The 18,198-nt window shown below is 47.7% G+C and overlaps 1 protein-coding gene across 4 annotated transcripts in view; it reads right to left on the minus strand.

Moving 5' to 3' along the window:
- Positions 1-1,416: 1,416 nt before the first annotated feature.
- Positions 1,417-18,198, minus strand: part of CLSTN1 (calsyntenin 1) — a 48,395-nt gene continuing 31,613 nt past the window's right edge. For 2 of the 4 annotated variants that reach the window (XM_070955963.1, XM_070955965.1), the window contains 11 exons: positions 18,023-18,144; positions 16,659-16,821; positions 14,688-14,738; positions 11,857-12,014; positions 10,483-10,631; positions 9,422-9,648; positions 8,195-8,365; positions 7,141-7,286; positions 6,094-6,235; positions 4,900-5,084; positions 1,417-3,502 (listed from right to left, as the gene is read on the minus strand). In XM_070955963.1, coding sequence (XP_070812064.1) covers positions 3,299-3,502; positions 4,900-5,084; positions 6,094-6,235; positions 7,141-7,286; positions 8,195-8,365; positions 9,422-9,648; positions 10,483-10,631; positions 11,857-12,014; positions 14,688-14,738; positions 16,659-16,821; positions 18,023-18,144 — 1,718 coding nt within the window. In that variant the 3' untranslated portion in view covers positions 1,417-3,298. The remainder of the gene's footprint in view (positions 3,503-4,899; positions 5,085-6,093; positions 6,236-7,140; positions 7,287-8,194; positions 8,366-9,421; positions 9,649-10,482; positions 10,632-11,856; positions 12,015-14,687; positions 14,739-16,658; positions 16,822-18,022; positions 18,145-18,198) is intronic. The other 2 variants (XM_070955966.1, XM_070955964.1) reach the window with 1 other exon arrangement.

Raw genomic sequence — 18,198 nt, forward strand, 5'->3', positions numbered from 1 at the left:
ATAGATAGACAGAAAGATAGATAGATAGATAGATAGATAGATAGATAGATAGATAAACACTAAGGAAACTTCTGGATCTCCCTTCCCCAAATATGACAGCAGCTCTCGTCTTTTTTAGAACCAGAAATTTATTGTAGCTCAGACTTTTCCAAACGTGATCTATTTACCAATATACACATCTGAAATGTTAGACCCATGATGGCTACAAAATGCATCAGAGGAAGAAAAAAAAAATTACAGCCTTTCCGTATTAGCATGGGAGGGAGGAAGGGAGGGGGGGGTAAAAAGCGGAGTGGACATGATTAGGTTCACAGTCTCTAAAATACAGTTGCTAAACAGAGATGGGATCATGGAGAAAAAGGCTTAAAGGTTTTTTTGTTTTGTTTTTTTTTCTACACGGCGACAACAAAAACACAGGACAAATTCAGACACAAGTTAAAGAGTGTTCCCAGTGAAAAGTCACGTGTGTGGAAATCTTCCAAACCAGCTTCCCTTGCCTGTTTAATCAATCAACCGGGTTTTTTTTTCCCCTCCGTCCCTTTTTTGCTTTTGCAAAAGAGGGGGGGGAAGGGGTGATGATTTGAGGAGGGGTGAGTGAAACTGCACTTGGCGTTCACAGCTGTCCCGTTGCCAAAGGCACTGTGGAGGAGATCACACTGGCCCCAAATATACACTCTTCTGGCTTGACAGTTAATAACACAAGTTCTCAAAAGGATGCCCAGGTGTGAGTGTGTGGGTGTAATTCAAGCACCCCCAAGCCCACCGGGCACCTCAATTTTCACGGTGGGACGGCCAGGTACCAAAGGGAGAAATCTACCTGTCCGAATATTTCTGCCACGAACCGTCTCTCTCTTGCTTTCCCCCTTTTCTGTTCCTTGCTTCCCGCTGTAAAAATTTAAAAACAAAACACAACTGTCTATACTTTTGCAGCTGAAATGCCTTCTTTCCTACTCGCTTTTTTAAAAATTTTTTTTGTGCTTTTGCCAGTTTTGGGGCAGATCTACCATGTCCCTGGAGAGAGAAGCCGTGCGTGCAGGCGTGTGTATTTTCTGTGCCTGATTAGAAACGAGGCTTTGCAATGTTCGCTACAGAGAAAAGCCGTAAAAGCAAATTATTTAGCAACTAACGGGGAGAAGATCCCTTCCTTGCCCCCCCCAACCCCCAAAAAACACCCTTTCCACCCCAAGAGAATGACATTTCCTGCCACTACTGGTGTGTAAATCCACTTTGGGGGAAAATCTTTCTGCTTCTGGCACTAATCATCCAGGCAAGATTTTATGAAACGCTAGGTCTGTTTTTCATCTCTTGGATCAGGGGTCTCCAACCTTGGCAACTTTTAAGGCTTGTGGACTTCAACTCCCAGAATTCCTCAGTCAGCTTTGCTGACTGTGGAATTCTGGGAGTTGAAGTCCACAAGCCTTAATAGTTGCCAAGGTTGGAGACCCCCGTCTTGGACCACTCTTTTCAACGTCATCTGGAATGTTGATGCGATCACTTTGAGGGGGGAAAGGAAGAGCCCCCCCCAAATCCAATTCGGGGTATACAAAGACCCTCCCCCCTCTTCCCTCAATAAAAATAACAATAATAATTAAAACAAAATAAGCCAGAGATAAAGAGACACCCACATCTCTCAAGTTAGTGTTGTAGTAGCTACAGGAATGAACAGGAGTGTTTTAAAGAAAGGAAAGAAAAAACAAAAACAAAAAACGAGGAATGGCGCCAGTACAGAAACCTCCCTCAGGAAGCTGAGGTGAACTTGGGACCGCGCAGCTTTCTGGATCTTGGCCTGGTTTGGGCTCAACTCCTGAGAAAAGTTGTAGTGTAAACCCCGGAGAGGGCCACGTTTAAAGGGCTCCTCCCTGCTTTCGAGACGACGACAACGACAGAAGCGGTTAGCCACGGAGCTTCCGAGGATAACAAACGGGAGTTGGATCCGAAGGCGGACGAGAGGATAAACCACCTTTCTCTCTTTCTTTCTTTTTTCCCCCCTTTTGGAAAGAAAGATGCATTTATTTTATTTTATTTTTTTAAAAAAGGGGGGAAAAACCCCACCCACAGACCTCGTGTGAAATCGCAGTCAAGTCCATCGGCTCGGGTGGTCGTTTCATTTCTCTGCACTACTTTAAAAACTTGTCCCTAAGGCTTCCTGCCCTTAGGAAAATTCTGGAAAAAAAAAACAAAACCTGAAATCGCTATGCCATGCTGCGTGATTTCTGCGTCATTATTGTTTTTTTTTTAAAACCTCCGCGCGGTCGTCGTCCCCTCCCCTCCCCTCCCCTCCCTCCCTCCCTCCCTCCCTAACCCAGCCATGTTTTCACTACCACAAGTGACATAATTACATAGTTCCGACGTATTTACAAAATATTAAAAAGTCTTGGTTAAATCTCCTAAATATTGATTCCCCCCATTTTCTGCCATTTTACAACATGCACTAGGAGTCGGGAAGGAGAGGAAGGGGGGGAAAAAAAAGAGTTTGGAAGGAGGACCCGAGACAACTGAAAATCAGCTAAAATCAAACCACGATTTTTCTTTTTTTAAAAAAGAAAAAGACTAAATAATAATAATAAAAATAGGTTAGCTCTCAAGTCGACCAACGAGCAACAGGGTGGTTATTTTTGCCCTTGCTTTCACCCCAGAAAAAAGAGGTGGGGAGGGGGAAGAAGAGGACATCCCCATATAAAATAATAAAAATAAAATAAAAAAAATAAAAGTTAAGTCTTAAAGCGGAGGGAAAACCAGAAGGGGGAAGCATTAGATCCGGGCATGTTTTAGAATTGTTGAGAAGACACGCCTTTCCCAGCGATTCATTAAAACAGCCTCCTCTTGCAAGCCGAAAACGGCGGCTGCTTTAAGAGCCACCTGTTATGGGGACGCGGGCCGGGAACGTCGCTCGCAAAAGGGGGCAGCCGAGATGACCGAGGCCCTTTGGAGGGAGATGTCTGGGGCCAGAAAGCACAAGGCCAAGGCCCTGCAAGTTAAAAAAAGAAAAGAAAAGGGAAATCATCACAATCCAGTCACTGGTGGGGGGACGGGGCCACCGAAAAGAGGAAGAGGTGCTAGCTACATTTCTACAGGCAGGGATTTGGGAAAGGATATGCCCGACACACAAAGGGGAGGGAGGGAGAGGGTGGGAGGGAGGGAAAGGAAGGGGAGACTGGCCAACTCTAATGGGGCCAGGGAGACTGTCTGGCCCCTGGCCCCCCTGAAAGGAAGGGAAGTGGTTTGTCCTGGCGTTCTCCGGAGCGGAAGAACGAAACGAAAAGAAAAACCGACGAGGCGAGCAGGGAGCGTGTGGGGCTCAGTAGGGCAGGGTCGAGTCGTCCCACTCCAACTGCTGCTGCCGGTTCACGTGCTGGGGGTCCTCCTCCTGCTCGCCCCCCTCCTCCTCCTCCTCGCTGCTCTCCGATTCGGCGCTGGTGATGTCGTCTTCCTCGCCCCCGTCTTCGCTTTCCTCTTCCTCCTCCTCCTCTTCCTCCTCGCTGCTGTGCTGGTCCTCGTAGGTCTGGGAAACAGAGAAGCACGGGGTCTCTCAAGGGTCTCTCCCGTTCGGGGGCACCCTTAAGAGAGAACTGTTCTGACCTAAGCTTCGCCAAAAATCTTGAGGCAGAATCCTGGTCCGGACAAAACCCCTTTTATTAAAGGCGAATGTGAATTCCTCTCATTCCCCTTCAGCAAAGGCCTGGCAAACAGTCTTTCAAAGGTGAACTTATGACCACAGACCTTATCTGGCTTGGAAAGCTGCCATGTAAATATTTTCCAAAGGCAGTGATGTGCAAGGAAAGAGATTCACGGACACATCTTCACACTCCTGAAGCAACCGACCGAGCGAACGAATTGTTTCCTGCAAAAGTCCACTCCCCTTTTGCTCCTCTTTTATTTCCTATGGGAGGGGCCATTCATTGTCCACCTGTAGCTTTACTCCCAAGTCGACCCTGATTTCTTAGCTGTTCTTTTCTTCTGGCAGCTCTGCGCATGAGCACATTGGGAACAGGCTCCAGCTGTTCCTCTACCCCACTGTTGTCTAGCTCCCGAGGTAGCTGATAACTGCCAGACAGCCTTGGCCCCCTCTCTGCTTCCGATGTAGAGCCCTCGTCCGAGCCTTCCCCAGCCTCCAGGACTGGCCCACGTTCTTCCCCAACCTCCTCACTGTCCGACTCTGCTGCCAGTTCTGCTGGCAGGCCACAAGAATCCCACGGCGGCAGTCACCTGCCCTTCTGCCCTACACCCGGAGATTCAACTCTTGGATGAGAGTCAAGTCTCATCTGAGAGCTAGGCTATGGGAGAAAAGGATGGAAAGGAGGATAGAGCATCACTAAGAGATATTTTGGGTGGTGGGTGTGAAAGGGGACGGGGGTGTTAGATACAGAGATGAGAATCAGGAGCGGCTTTCCAACCAATAATACAGAGAGGAACTAGCCCAATTTTTGGATAATTTTCCCAACACAATGGGGTCATTCCTTGCCTTTGAAGTTTCACATGAGGGAAGTCAGTCATGGAAACTGTAAAATAGGCTTACTGCTGCTTTTAAGAGCTGTGGTGGCGCAGTGGTTAGAATGCAGTACTGCAGGCTGACTCTGCCCACTGCTAGTAGTTCGATCCTCACCACCTCAAGGTTTACTCAGCCTTCCATCCTTCTGAGTTTGTTAAAATGAGGATCCGGATTGTTGGGGGTAAGAGGCTGACTCTGTAAACCGCTCAGAGGGCTGTAAAGCACTGTATAAGTCTAAGGGCTATTGCTATTAAAGAAAACGGTAGGTCACCTCAAAAAGGTGGGACTAAAATCCTTGCCCCCCCCCCCATCTTTGACATCTCCAGCCAACCCAACTCAAAAGTTATAATGAGAGTATCAGTTTGTGACTCCGAACTTGGGACGAGCCGAGATCTCAACCAGCCTTTTACCTCCATGGGGTTAACCGTGATGGTCAAAGCAGAGTCGTCCCAGTCCATCTCGTTCTCCTTCCCGGAGTCCTGGTCCCGCATTGTCCGCTGGTGGGCCGCTCGGATCCGGAAGACTCCGAGGATGATCATGAAAACCAGGAAGCTGACGCACACCACGATCACCACCGTGGCGGTACTGGGAACCACTGGGGAAGAGCGTGTTCAGAGGAGGGAGAGAGTTAGGTGTGAACAGAAGGCAAGCAATGCAGCAACGCATTTATTTTTTACCTGTTCTGGGCGGGGGTGTTTGAGGCAACTGATCTGGGAGAGCAAAATCTGCATGGATGTAAGCGGAGTAGCAGAACAGGCTAACTCATATACCAGGGATCTACCAGAAAATAAGCCCTAGCATGATTTATAGGATGCTCCTAATATAAGCCCTACCCCAAAAATAAGCCCCAGTTAAGATTTCAGCCAGACAGACGCATTTAGTATTGTATTTCCCCGAAAATAAGCACTAACCAGTAAATAAGCCCTAATGTGTCATTTGGAGCAAAAATTAATATAAGACACTGTCTTATTTTCGGGAAAACATGGTAGTTCCCAGCTTGCATATTCACACAGCGGTTCTGCAGAAGTCCGGAAACTCCACATAAATGAGTCTCTTGCCTCGAGTAAGTTTCTAATTGCTACCCCTTCTCGAGAGCCGGAAAATCCCAAGACAGGCAGGGAACAAACAATGTAATTTGCAGCGGTCCACTGTCCGTATATTTAGATTTGCCATCATTTTTATGACACGGTGGCAACAAACAGGAGACGGACGTCTGAAGTTTGGTGATGGGACGTTCCTGAATATCCTCGTTTTTTTTCTATTCAATTTTCACAACAGATATGCTTCAGAAAGCTAGGGAGCTGTTCCTAATCCTGGCAGGAAGGCCTAAATTTTAGCATCTTTTAAATGCTGCTGAGATGTAATTTGGTTTAAAATGCTGTTTCCCAAACTTGGCAACTTTAAGACATGTGGACTTCAACTCCCAGAATTCTCTATAGCCAGCAGGGCTGGTTGGGGAATTCTGGGAGTTGAAGTCCACACGTCTGAAAATGGCTTAGATTGAAAAACACTGGTTTAATGGCATCTCAACAGCTGCCTCTCCAAAAACTGAGGAGCTGTTGGAAATGGCAACGGGGAGATTTAAGGAAGGGATATGTCCTTACCAGAAAACCCTGGATGAGGGTTTGCGAGGTTGTGGCCAGAGAGGTCAACGAAGGAATGATGGACAGGCTGCACAAACTGGGGCTGCTGGGCAGCAATATGGCTGGCGTGTTCCATGACGTTAGCCGTGTGGATGACGTTTACCTGGCACATACAAGATTAGAGAAAGGGGAACACAAGAGTTTTTTAGGAAACCAGCAGCAGAAACCTGATTTGTGTGTGTGCCTTGCTGACTGGTCTATACGTCCTGATCTGAGGGTCCTCTTCCCAAAATTAACTTCAAATGGTCACTAAATGAACTGTTGTTAAGTCGAGGATTATCTGCATGGGATTATTAGTCCTATCAGGAAGGAGGCCACTCAAGGATTCCAGAGGTGCTGCTTTTTGTTGTTGTTGTGGGGTAAAGGAACAGAAACTTTGCCCCCCTCTTATACCCAGTGCACTCGAGGGTGGTTACTGTATTTTTTGGACTATAAGACGCACCTAAATTTAGAAGAGGAAAACAACAAAAAGGTTTTTGGGCTCCGCGCACCCCATTTTCAGGCCTTTTCCAGCCTTTTTTCTGCCCATTTTTGGGGCTTTTTTCGGCCTGTTTTTGAGGCCTTTTTTTGGCCTGTTTTCGAGGCTTTTTTTGGAAAATGAAAGGGCAGAAAAAAAGCCTCGTAAACGGGCCAAAAAATGCCTCGAAAACGGGCTGAAAAAAGGCCCAGAAAAGGCTGAAAAATGAGGCGTGCGGAGGCCAAAAACGGCTGGTGGGTGGGCAGGGCTTTGGCAATATTCGGTCTATAAGATGCACAGACATTTTCATCCAATTTTGGGAGACAAAAAAGTGCGTCTTACAGTCCGAAAAATACGGTATTTTAAACTCCTTTCTCACAGGATTAACTGGCGGTTTCTCCTCCTGCATTCATCTCCTGTATTCCTCCATTAAAGACAAGTCTACTTCTGCCCCATCAACAGGTCACAATACATCCAAACGGGGAAAGCCCAGATTCGCAAAACCCAAAAGTCCTGAAGCCCGTATCAGTAGAGGAGACTCCTTCACTTACTTCCACCTTAAATTCATTGCTAACGTAGCGTCCGTTGAGCTCTGAGCACACCAGCTTGAACTTCCGGTCAAAGAGCGAGACAGCGTGCCAGTTACGGTACCGGATCAAGTGCAAAACTTCCTCGTAGCTGGCCATGGTGTCCACCCCTGCGGAGAACAGACACAGGGTCAGCTAAAAATCGATGCTGGTTAGGAGGCCGTGTTTCACAAAACCCGCTTGTCGCAGATTACAAGCCACGATTTAGGACCTAGAACAGTGATGGCAAACTTTTTTGGCGTCGAGGGCCCAAAACACATGCACGCAACCCCAAAATGCAATACGAGTGCCCCTGTGCATGTCCCCTGCCCCCACACGCATGTGCCCCACCCCCAGCACACACATCCCCCATGCATATGCCCCCCCCAGCCATTTTTGGCTTCCAGGTTGGTGCAGGTGGCTTTCCAGGCCCAAAATGGGGCGCGGGGGGGGGGGGGGCTCGTGACCCTCCGTGCCGTTTTGGCTTTGGCAAAATTGAGCATGGGGGGGGCACACATGCGTGAAACCCCAAAATGCAAGGCAAGTGCCCTGTGCATGCGCCCTGCCTCCTCCCCGCACATGTGCGCGTGGCCCCATGCGCCCTGCCACCCATGCATACGTGGCAGTGACCCAAATATCAGCTGGCTGGCATGCAGCATGCACGCATGTGCAGTGGAGCTGGGCTCGGGCTCTGCGTCACACCTGTGGCACGCGTGCGATAGGTTCGCCATCACGGACCTAGAATGTCCTGGAAATATAGTTATGGCTTAGTGCAACGTGTAAATGTTCTCCAAGGGGTGAATTTTAATGTGTAAATTCTAAATTTTTAATGGATTTTAAAATATGGGTATTTTAAATTATGGGTATTAATTCAGCCAAATTTATTTAATTCATTTTATTCGATTTTAAATTTTGTATATCTATGTGTTTTATTTCATGGCTGTGCACCGCCCTGAGTCCTTCGGGAGTAGGGCGGTATAGAAATTCAATAAAATAAAATAAATAAAATAAAATAAATAAGGGACAGGGAGGGCCGTACCAGTAAGGACGAGGCCAAGGCTTGAGCTGCTCATTTCCATTCCTTTCTGTTGCAGCCGTACCAGGTCCACTTCCAGGCTCTCTTGGTCCCTGTTCAGTTCCTCCCCCAAGACCGAAACCTCACAAGTATCCAAATTATGCATGATTTCTTCGGACACCAAAGATTCTTGGACTGGAAAGGAGAAGAAAAGGGAAAACTGATCAGGAAGAAGGAAAGAAGAAATGGCTTTTAGGTTTTGGCATGACATCGCCCATCCATCCCTCAAGTTGTTTCCCCGACTGGAATCTTTGCCTATAAAATCTGGGCTGCCTACGATGGAGGCTGGATGTTTTCCTCTGTTCATCTATCCTGTCCCGACTGCCAAATACACAACGTTCTTTTATATTTATTTGTAGGCCGCCTTTATCACTTGTACAAATTAGGTAGCAAACATATCCAACACATGTCCCTCTTCCTATTTTCTTCTACCACAACCACCCTGTGAGGTGGGTTGGGCTGAGAGAGAAGGAGTAGCCCAAAGTCACCCAGCTGGCTTTCATGGCTAAGGCAGGACTTGAACTCACAGTTTTCTGCTTTCTAGTCTGGTGTCTTAACCACTAGTTTGTTTTCTTTCTTTCTTTCTTTCTTTCTTTCTTTCTTTCTTTCTTTCTTTCTTTCTTTCTTTCTTTCTTTCTTTCTTCTTTCTTCCTTCTTTCTTTTCTTCCTTCCTTCCTTTTTTTCTTTCTTTTCCTGTTTCTTTCTTTCTCTTTCCTTCCTTCTTTCCTTTCTTTCTTTTTTCCTTCCTTCCTCTTCCTTTCTTTCCTTTCTTTCTTTCTCTTCCTTCCTTCCTTTCTCTTTCCTTCCTTCCTTCTTCTTTCTCTTTCCTTCCTTCCTTCCTTCCTTCTTTCTTTCCTGTTTCTCTTCCTTCCTTCCTTTCTTCCTCTTTCTTTCTTTCTTTTTTCTCTCTTTCTCTCTTCCTTCCTTCCTTTCTCCCTCCCTCCCTCCCTTCCATTCCATTAATTGTGGAATCGGACCCAGCATCCACTCACCCCCGATTTTCAGTGCAGAATAAAAGGAGACACCAAAAAAATAAAGCTCAGCCGAAAAGAAAACATTCCAAAAATTAACTTCCGCTTCCATTTTATGGAGAAGATGCTGCTTTGCTCCATTCTGGAGAAAAGCGGCCACTTCAGAAATGAACAGGGCTCCGGGCAGCCTTTCCCTTCCTGCTCCGTCCATGTTTCTCACCTGTAGGGTCCTCTTCTCCCTCTCCTTCAGGCTCCACCTCCCGTGTGATGGTGCTGATGATCCGAAGCTCGGGGAAGAGAGACACGCCCTCGGGGCTCTCAAACTCCGAAGCCGAACGGGCAAAGTGGTTGATGCCGCTCAGGCTGATTTTGGGCTCCTCGGGTTGCAAGACCATGATGTAGCCTTCCACAAGTGGAATGGCGATGCAGGCTTCGTTGTCGGCACACCTGGGGAGAGAAGGTGTGGTTTGCCATCAGCAGGGTGGTGGGTTTCCATCAGAGAGTACGCGCAGAGCTTGGGTCTCTCTAACGCTAGAGTTTCTCAACCTAGGTAACTTTAAGGCAGGTGGACTTCAATTCCCAGAATTCCATAGACAGCATGTGGAATGTCTTAAAATTGCCTAGGTTGAACAAAACTGTGCTAGAACTTCAATGACTTCAATATTATCCTCCAATCCTGAGCTTGGTTATTACTCTTCATATTATCAAATCATCTTCTTTTAATGACCCTTGTGGGGTGGAGTCTGGGCAACTGAATGGAGCTGACTCTTTACTGGCCGGATGCCCTTCCTGTCGCCAATGCAGAATTCTTTTCCAGCAGATATATATTCTCAGTTTGCCCAGAGAGAAATATCTGCCTCTACTTAGGATCAAATTCTATGCTACGCTACGCAGTAATGGTTTTCACTTACCTTCGCTACCGGTTTGGAACTGTGAGCACATGTGTGCGTGCCCTTGCTTCGTTCGCGCGTGGCACTTCTGCCCAGACCATCCATGATGATGTCCGGGCAAGTGGGTGGAGCCTCCCGCTGCCGCTACCGGTTCACCCGAACCGGGGCGAACCATTAGAAACCCACCACTGATGCTATGCTATGCTGCATTCTATTTTCTATCCTATCCTAACTCATCCCATCCCATCCCATCCCACCCCACCCTAAACTTCCGGTCTCTCTAAAAGGAGAGAATGAGGCCACAAGGCAAACGTCCTGCCCCACAATAACCAAGCACCCTGAGTCAACCCCTGGTTGTGTCTCCTCTTCCCTGCATGCCACAAAGACTCACTTCACCGTGCTTGTGATTTTGATCCGTCGGATGCCGGGTGTGGGGAACTGACGCGAATTCACGTACGAGATGCGTTGCATGGTTTTGTCGAACCTCTCGAGGTCGTCCCCTTCTAAACTCAGGGCTGACTGGCTGGGGTTCATGTGGATCTGAAAGGAGGAGAAGCCCTAGGTTGCTAGGAAGGGAAGAAAACCTTTCTGGTAAATCAAACCACGCGCGGAGTGTTAATAATGCTAGTTTGCTGCTGTAGGTAGAAGAACAGAAGCTGAAAAAAGCCTGCCGGAATTTGTCCGTTCCTCTCTCATATTGTGCAAAGTGGGGCATTGCGATTCTCTTTCTTAGCTTTACTTCGTTCCCAAAGCCAAGTCTGCATTTAAAATATCTTTTATCCTGCATCTCCTCCTCCCTCTAAAGGGCGAACCGGTCCAAACCGGTAAGATTTCACCCCTCTTCAGAGTGCAAATCAGAGACTTTCTCTATGCAACTCCATCATGTATTGACTATATATACCAGTGATGGCGAACCTTTTCGGCACCGAGTGCCCAAACCAGCTTTGAATTTGTAAATAATTTCATGTTTGCTCATCAAGGATGTAATTGTGACGTGCTTTTTTTTTGGCCCCACATTTGCCGTCGGCTAAATAAACAAATGGCAAGGCTGCTAAAATGTGAGAAAACAGGAGCATTTAAGCAGCGCGCGCAGCGAGGAACATTTTAAACTTGAACTATTTGCTGGTCCTTCGCTTGGCCCAGAGATGCTAGGAGTTGCAGCCCAGCCGATCTGGAGGAGGAAGCAGGTTCTCTTTGCCTTTGCAAAGGCCCACAATTGGGCCCCTTCCATAGCAGCATTCTGAGAGTGTCTGTTATGGCCTGTCAAAGCCGAGAGGAGGAGGAAACGTGGGAGTCAGGGTCAGCATCAGGGTAACCTGGGAGCTCCGAGGGGGAAGAGAGAATGGAGCTGGCAGAGAGAGAGACACACACACAAGCGAAGCCTGGGCCGTCTGTCAGCCCTCAGGTGGAGAGTCAACAGCCCCCAAGTCTGGAGGTGGCTGATGAGGAAGAGGAGGAACAGCTGGGAACAGCCTGACGCGTGGATGTGCAGAAGGCAGAGGAGAGGAGAGGAGTGGAAATCTATGGGCTGGTCCTTGGGACGGAAGAGCCACCGCTGCTAGTGAAGCCCCACCCTAGCTCTGTGGGATAAAAGGCAGGGGGCGGAGATGAATAGATGTGGCAGACAACTATTCATCTCCCTGGCGGACAGACTTGTTAGCCTGCGCTGAGAGAGACACTTTTTGCTGGGGCTCCTAATAAAGGAATATTTGAGTTAACTGCAGAGGGTTGTTGTTGTGTTTGGAGAGCTGGGTCAGAACAGTACCTTGAGGCCCTTCGCAGTGCCATCCGTGGTGGGCAAGTCCAGGCCTTCCTTGCAGGTATACAGACAATCGATCACTTTCTTGCTTTCTAGTTTCCCTGAGCGGATGGTCAAGCCGGCCAGGTTGCCGTGGAAGAACTGAGCCATTCGCTGGTCGCCACCTTGAGGAAGGAAGGAAGGAAAAACAGCCGTATTTAGTCTTGGCGCTCGACGGCCTCTCTGGCCCGGTGTCACTCACGCAACGTGCTCAGCTTTGCTTTCTGACGGCATGCAGTTAGTCAGTTGCCCGTTCCGGAGGTCGACTCGCAGTTATGCTCAAGCGCGAGATGGGGAGGAACGGAAAATAAAACGGATGCTCGTTCATGCAGTGAGGGGCCGGGATGGGATGAGCGAGCTTTGTTGTGGAATCAAGGGGACTTTAAAAGGACACCTGTCGGGCGGCCTTTATTTTAAGATAGCTTGTCTAAAATAGATGAGCCCCCCCCCCCTGCAAGAATCAAAGATCCAGGTTGAAGACAGCAGTGAAAGCCAGGACTACAGGAGGACCAGATGGGGATTGCTACATTTTCACCCTGTGATCAATTGCTGAATTCTACTCCTTGCGAGGGGGTTATTCCTGGAGGTCATATCAATTGCTCTAGACCGGCATTTCTCAACTGTGGCTACTTTTAAGATGTGTGGACTTCAACTCCCAGAATTCCCCAGCCAGATATTCTGGGAGTTGAAGCCCAAACATCTTAAGAGTTGCTAAGGTTGAAAAACACAGATGAAGCCTAGGAAAACCTATCCAAATCTAGAACTCTTTCCTGTTCTGGTAAGGTAAAAGTTTCCCTCGCATGTATGTGCTAGTCGTTCCCGACTCTAGGGGGCGATGCTCATCTCCGTTTCAAAGCCGAAGAGCCAGCACTGTCCGAAGACGCCTCCGTGGTCCTGTGGCCGGCATGACTCAACGCCAAAGGAGCACGAAATGCTGTTACCTTCCCACCAAAGGGGGTCCCTATTTTTCTACTTGCATTTTTTTTTAACTTGCTTTCGAACTGCTAGGTTGGCAGAAGCTGGGACAAGTCATGGGAGCTCACCCCATTACGCAGCACTAGGGATTCGAACTGCTGAACTGCCGACCTTTCGAAAGACAAGCTCAGCGTCTTAGCCACTGAGCCACCACGTCCCCATTCTAGTAGTTCTCTCCTATTATCCCCATTGATAAAAATCCACACGCAAAATAAGTACTTTTTGAAACAAATACTTTCGTAGGCAAATGTATGTCGCTTTCACTGAAATCCCATCTTCTCAGCAACTTTCATCTAACCTTCAGATAGAATGGCAGGAAAGGCGTTCCTTTCCTTTGGCTTTCGGTTTCACTGTTTAAGTTGATGATAATAATAATAAGATGCCTCTGTGCTGGATATTTTAAATTAAAGCAAGAATGATTCAGTGGCCTCAAACCGGGAAATTAAAGGTAGCAAGTCATATCCTCCAAAACTAGACAGGTGAGTCAGCAGGGAACGCAGCCATCTGCTCATCGGCCTGCGACGCACTAAGAGGAGCCAAAAAAAAAAAAGAAGAAGAAAAATTGGACGTGAACCATTCTATGACTTCACCGCTAATCCTCACCAGCCTGTAAAATCCTATTTGAAAAGGTTTGCTTGCATTGACAGAATGGGTTCGTGAGAAAGGCCAAAAGGTGAGGTTTGCCTCCGATTTTAAAAGGGGAGGGGGGGGAAGGAAAACGTTTTCCATTTTGTGCACACCTCTGCAATTTATCCTGTTCTCTCTTCTTTTTATGGATCGGTTAGATCCTGCTTTTTCTCCAAAGGAAGCTCCCTTAGGATCTGCCTTCCCTAGGCCTCCCCCAAGAATGAGCCTGTGACAGAGGTTGAGCTAAGAGATCGAGATGGGCCAGCGGCTTTCCATGGCTGGAGAGTCCTCACTGGACAGGAAATGAATTACAGAGACATTGCTTCGGGTTGGCTGTTTTAATTCCAAAAGGAAGCGAACGATGGGCCAATGAGAAGTCACTGTCCATGATAGGTCCCACCTTGCGGTAGCCACCATCCACTTGGGGAGATTTCTCAACCATGGTGAGTGTGAATGATGGCGCAGTAGTTAGAATGCAGTATTGCAGGCTGACTCTGCCCACTGCTAGGAGTTCGATCCTGACCAGCTCAAGGTGGACTCAGTCTTCCATCCTTCTGAGGTCAGTAAAATGAGGACCCAGATTATTGAGGGCAATAGGCTGACTCTGTAAACCGCTTAGAGAAGGCTGTAAAGCACTGCGAAGCAGTATATAAATGCTATTCCTTCCTTCCTTCCTCCCTCCCTCCCTTCCCAATGGTTAGAATGCAGTATTGCAGGCTAACTCTGCCCACTGCCAGGAGTTCGATCCTGACCAGCTCAAGGTGGACTCAGTCTTCCATCCTTCCACAGTCGGTAAAATGAGGACCCAGATTATTGAGGGCAATAGTTTGACTCTGTTAACCGCTTACAGAGGGCTGTGAAGCACTGCGAAGCGGCATATAAGTCTAAGGGCTATTGCTAGTTCATTTCAAGGCCACCTTCGCGGCTTATCAACTTGCATATGAATGGATGATGAGGGGTTATTGCTAAAAGAGGGGAGGGGAGGAGAAACCAAAGAGGAAGTGAATATATATATATATATGTATGTAAGAAAAGTGCAATGGGAAAAAAAAATACAAGCTCGGCAACGTGATTATGTGTCCCTCCAATGGCCGGAGTAATGCAATGCTGGCCGATCATGCTATATGTGATGAAGCCACAGCTTGCCTTGGACATGAAAGCATTAAAAAAAGAGAAAAATTAAGACTGCCAGCAACCTGTAGGGTTCTCGGTCGCTTGGTCGGTGTCATTCTCATTTCCCGTATATTCTGCGGAGAAGCAAGAAACAGGGAGGAGGAGAAGAAAAAAGAGGAACGGAGGGGTTAGGTAGGGCCTGGATATTTTAACCTGTCGCAGTTCAAGGCCCGGATGGGGTCACCCACCTGGAATTCCAGTTTGTCCAATTCCAGGGACACAGAAGAAGGGCCTTCTCCGTGGTGGCTCCCTCCCTCTGGAACATCATCCCTGCAGAAATTAGACTGGCCCCCACTTTGACAGGCTCTAAAGATTTGGTTCTGCCAGCGGGGCCTGGGGAATCCAGAGTGGGATGGAGCCCATCAAGTGGATTATTTAATCATGTGCTGTCGCCAATGGGTGGGAGGTCATTTTTTTTAAATTACCGTATTTTTTGGAGTATAAGACGCATCTTTTTCTCCCAAAAAAGAGGGTGAAAATCTGGGTGCATCTTATACTCTGAATGTAGCCCTGTCCAGCTTCTCAAACGGAGGTTTCAGAGGCTGAAAAAAAGCATCAGAAATGAAGCCCCCAAACAGAGCTTCAGAGGCTTTTTTTTCTGAAGCTCTGTTTCGGAGGCTTTCAGAGGCAGAAAAGGAAGTTTTTTCTGACACAGAGTTTCAGAAGTTTCAGAGGCAGAAAAAAAAGCAAGGCACAGAGCTCACAACCAAGGAACCTGTTGCTAAAATTCACCTCTGGGAACAGCTGATTGGGGGTATTCCGGGAGGCCGATCCACCTGCCAATCAGCTTTTTTCTTATTTTCCTCCCCAAAAACTAAGGTGCGTCTTATACTCCGAAAAATACAGTAATTCCTTTTTTTTCAATATTGTGTTTTTATTGGTTGTAAGCCGCCGAGAATCGCCGTGAGCGAGTAAGGGGACTATATCGATTTTCTAAAGATATAAAAATAAAAATAGCTCAGCAAAGTTTGCAAGGCCCTTGGGGGGGGGGGGCGACACTCCATCCCCTGATCTAATTCTGAAGGACAAGCCAAAAAGCATCTTAAACGTAAAGATGAATTTTGGGAGCCATTTTTCCCTTTGTGGCGTCGCTGCTTTCCTCTTTCTGATAAAGTCTGAAGGAGAGTTAAACCTAATCCCCCTATTGACTTATACAACTTCAATTAAGGTTATCAAATTCCTGCGTGAGCCTCGGATGGCACCTCGCGCACAGCAGCAATGGAGAGCGAAGGATTACGGAAAAGAAAAGGGACATTTCCCCCACTAACCTAAAAAAAAAAAAAGTCCTTAAAAGCAGTCCTTAAAAAACTGTGCCATTAGGGGATTTTTTATTTTTTATAAAAAAGGAAGAATTACAGTGCAAAAACAGTGGTGCGGTGCTTGTCTTCTTAAGACTAATCCGAGCATCCATTTTCTGAGGATGCCGATGAGGGGAAAAGCCTTTGGGCATCTCTGATCTTGTGACTCAGCCTTATGCAGCCCCGGGGGAACGGCTGTTTTAACCTGCTTTGAATGTTAGTTAAACTATCGGGCCGCTGCATTTTTACAGGAGGGGCCGCCTTAACAAGCCGCCATCACATAACAGCCATTCAGTGAGTTATCCTGGCAAACATCCCAACTCTATCATGGGAAAGGCAAAGCCAGCGAGAAAATTCTCACAAGACTTTCTGGTTTTATAATCTGTCTGAGTTCCTGGCCCAGTTCAAGTTCTTCAGTCCACCAACAGCTCTCAAGGTGACAATAAATTGTTTCTTTAGAATTGTTCAAGCAACTATCTGAGCTGGAGAGTACCAGGGAAAGGAGTGGTTTGTATCATCTGATGTCTCATTAAACTTGAGCTACTCTTTTGAACGTCTTTGGTTCAACCAACCCTATTGGCTCCTGCCGCGGAGATCGGATTGGATGAGTTGAAGGCCATTTGACATCACCCCACCCCCAATGGGAGTCCGTCCCACAAAAGAGCCATCAAGACAAAAAACTAGGCCGTCGCCTACCTTGCCAACAAGCTCCAACTACCAGCTGCGATTCTATCTTGGAGGGATGCAGCGGATAATCCTCGGTCACCGGGAAGGGGTCGAAGGAAACGCCGTCGACGTAGAGCGTGGCCGCCGGAAACTCTACATTGAGGATGTAGTGGTGCCATTCCTGATCACAAACCTGGAAGGGGAGCCAAGCGTTTAATTATTCCCAAAGGATGGGACTCATTCCTAGCTTTACCTGTGAAAGATTCATAGCTGTCATGGCCGACTGGCTGTGCTCGCAGCCAAACCATAGGAACCAGGGAGGGGCGTGATTGGAATGTATGGGTGGCTGGGAAGGAATTGAGGAATTCATGTGAACCGTCGGTAGCCAGGGAGAATCTCGACACCTCAAGGTCGACCGATGAGAATCTTCTGATCCGAGCAGACTGTTTCCCAAAACAAAAGGATTGCGCTGGATTGGTGGACAATGGACAGTGGGTGGCCCAGGTGGGGAAAAAGGGAGGATTTTAACTATGCAGTTTTCCCAGGAAAACTTCAGAACTGGCTTCGCTACTTCTATGCCTGTATGGCTCTATCAGTAAAGTTATACTCTTGGTAAAATAATGTCCCAGGAGTTTCTTTTGCTGCGTACGCCAATGGGACGGTTGACATTAGCTTTAGCTAGAGCTTAACAGGTAAAGTGGACAGTGGGATTACAGGACAAGGAAACTGTAAGGGGTTACCCGTTGCTGGAGGTGATCAAGGGAAGGCAGGACAGTTATCGGTGAGGGAGATTTTAATGAGGTTGTACTCTGGCTTTGATGGGCCAGTGAGGATCATAATCTAATGCAGACTGATAGGGCGCCTCCAGGTAGGATGGGCTTGAACCCTTGATCGTGGGCAACCAATCTTTATCTAAAGCAGGGGTCAGCAACCTGCGGCTCTGGAGCCGTATGTGGCTCTTTCACCCCTCTGCTGTGGCTCTGTCATTCAAAATATGCATCACAACCGCCAATGTGCGACACCCGCTGGAACGCGATTTATTGAGCTTTTCAACTCCCGGTAGGCCAACCATAGATAAATCCAAGAAAAGAAAAGTTTCAGAAGAAAACAGAACATTTAATTCAACGACATATGCTAGTTTTGTGGCCACTCAAGAAATAGTCAGTCACGGGAAGGGTTTTTGTGGCTCCCGGGGTTTTCTTTTCTGTGGGAAAGGGGTCCAAATGACTCTTTGTTTAAGGTTGCAGACCCCTGATCTAGAGGAACCAAGGGGCCTAACTTACAGTCCCTTTAGGCCATCCATTTTGCAAATCTGAAAGTTTCTAACAAGGAAAGAGCTGTGGTTCCATGCAGGGGAGCCGACCAAGGGTGGCTGAAGCGTTTTTTGCGCCCACCTGGTTCAGCCTCCAGTGGAATTCGGCCGGCTTGTAACTCTGCCCCTCGGAGGGATCCTGGCGGAAGAGGAAGACCAATCGGCAGTTGTGCACGTAGAGGGAATAACGGTGACGGCTCATGTCTGCAGGAGAAGAACAGAATTAGCATTCCATCTCCCCCCTCTCACATGTCCAGT

This window comes from Pituophis catenifer, unplaced genomic scaffold (genome assembly GCF_029215685.1).
Source record: "Pituophis catenifer annectens isolate HBS135680 unplaced genomic scaffold, rPitCat1.0.hap2 SCAF_18, whole genome shotgun sequence".
Taxonomy (NCBI): Eukaryota; Metazoa; Chordata; class Lepidosauria; order Squamata; family Colubridae; genus Pituophis; species Pituophis catenifer.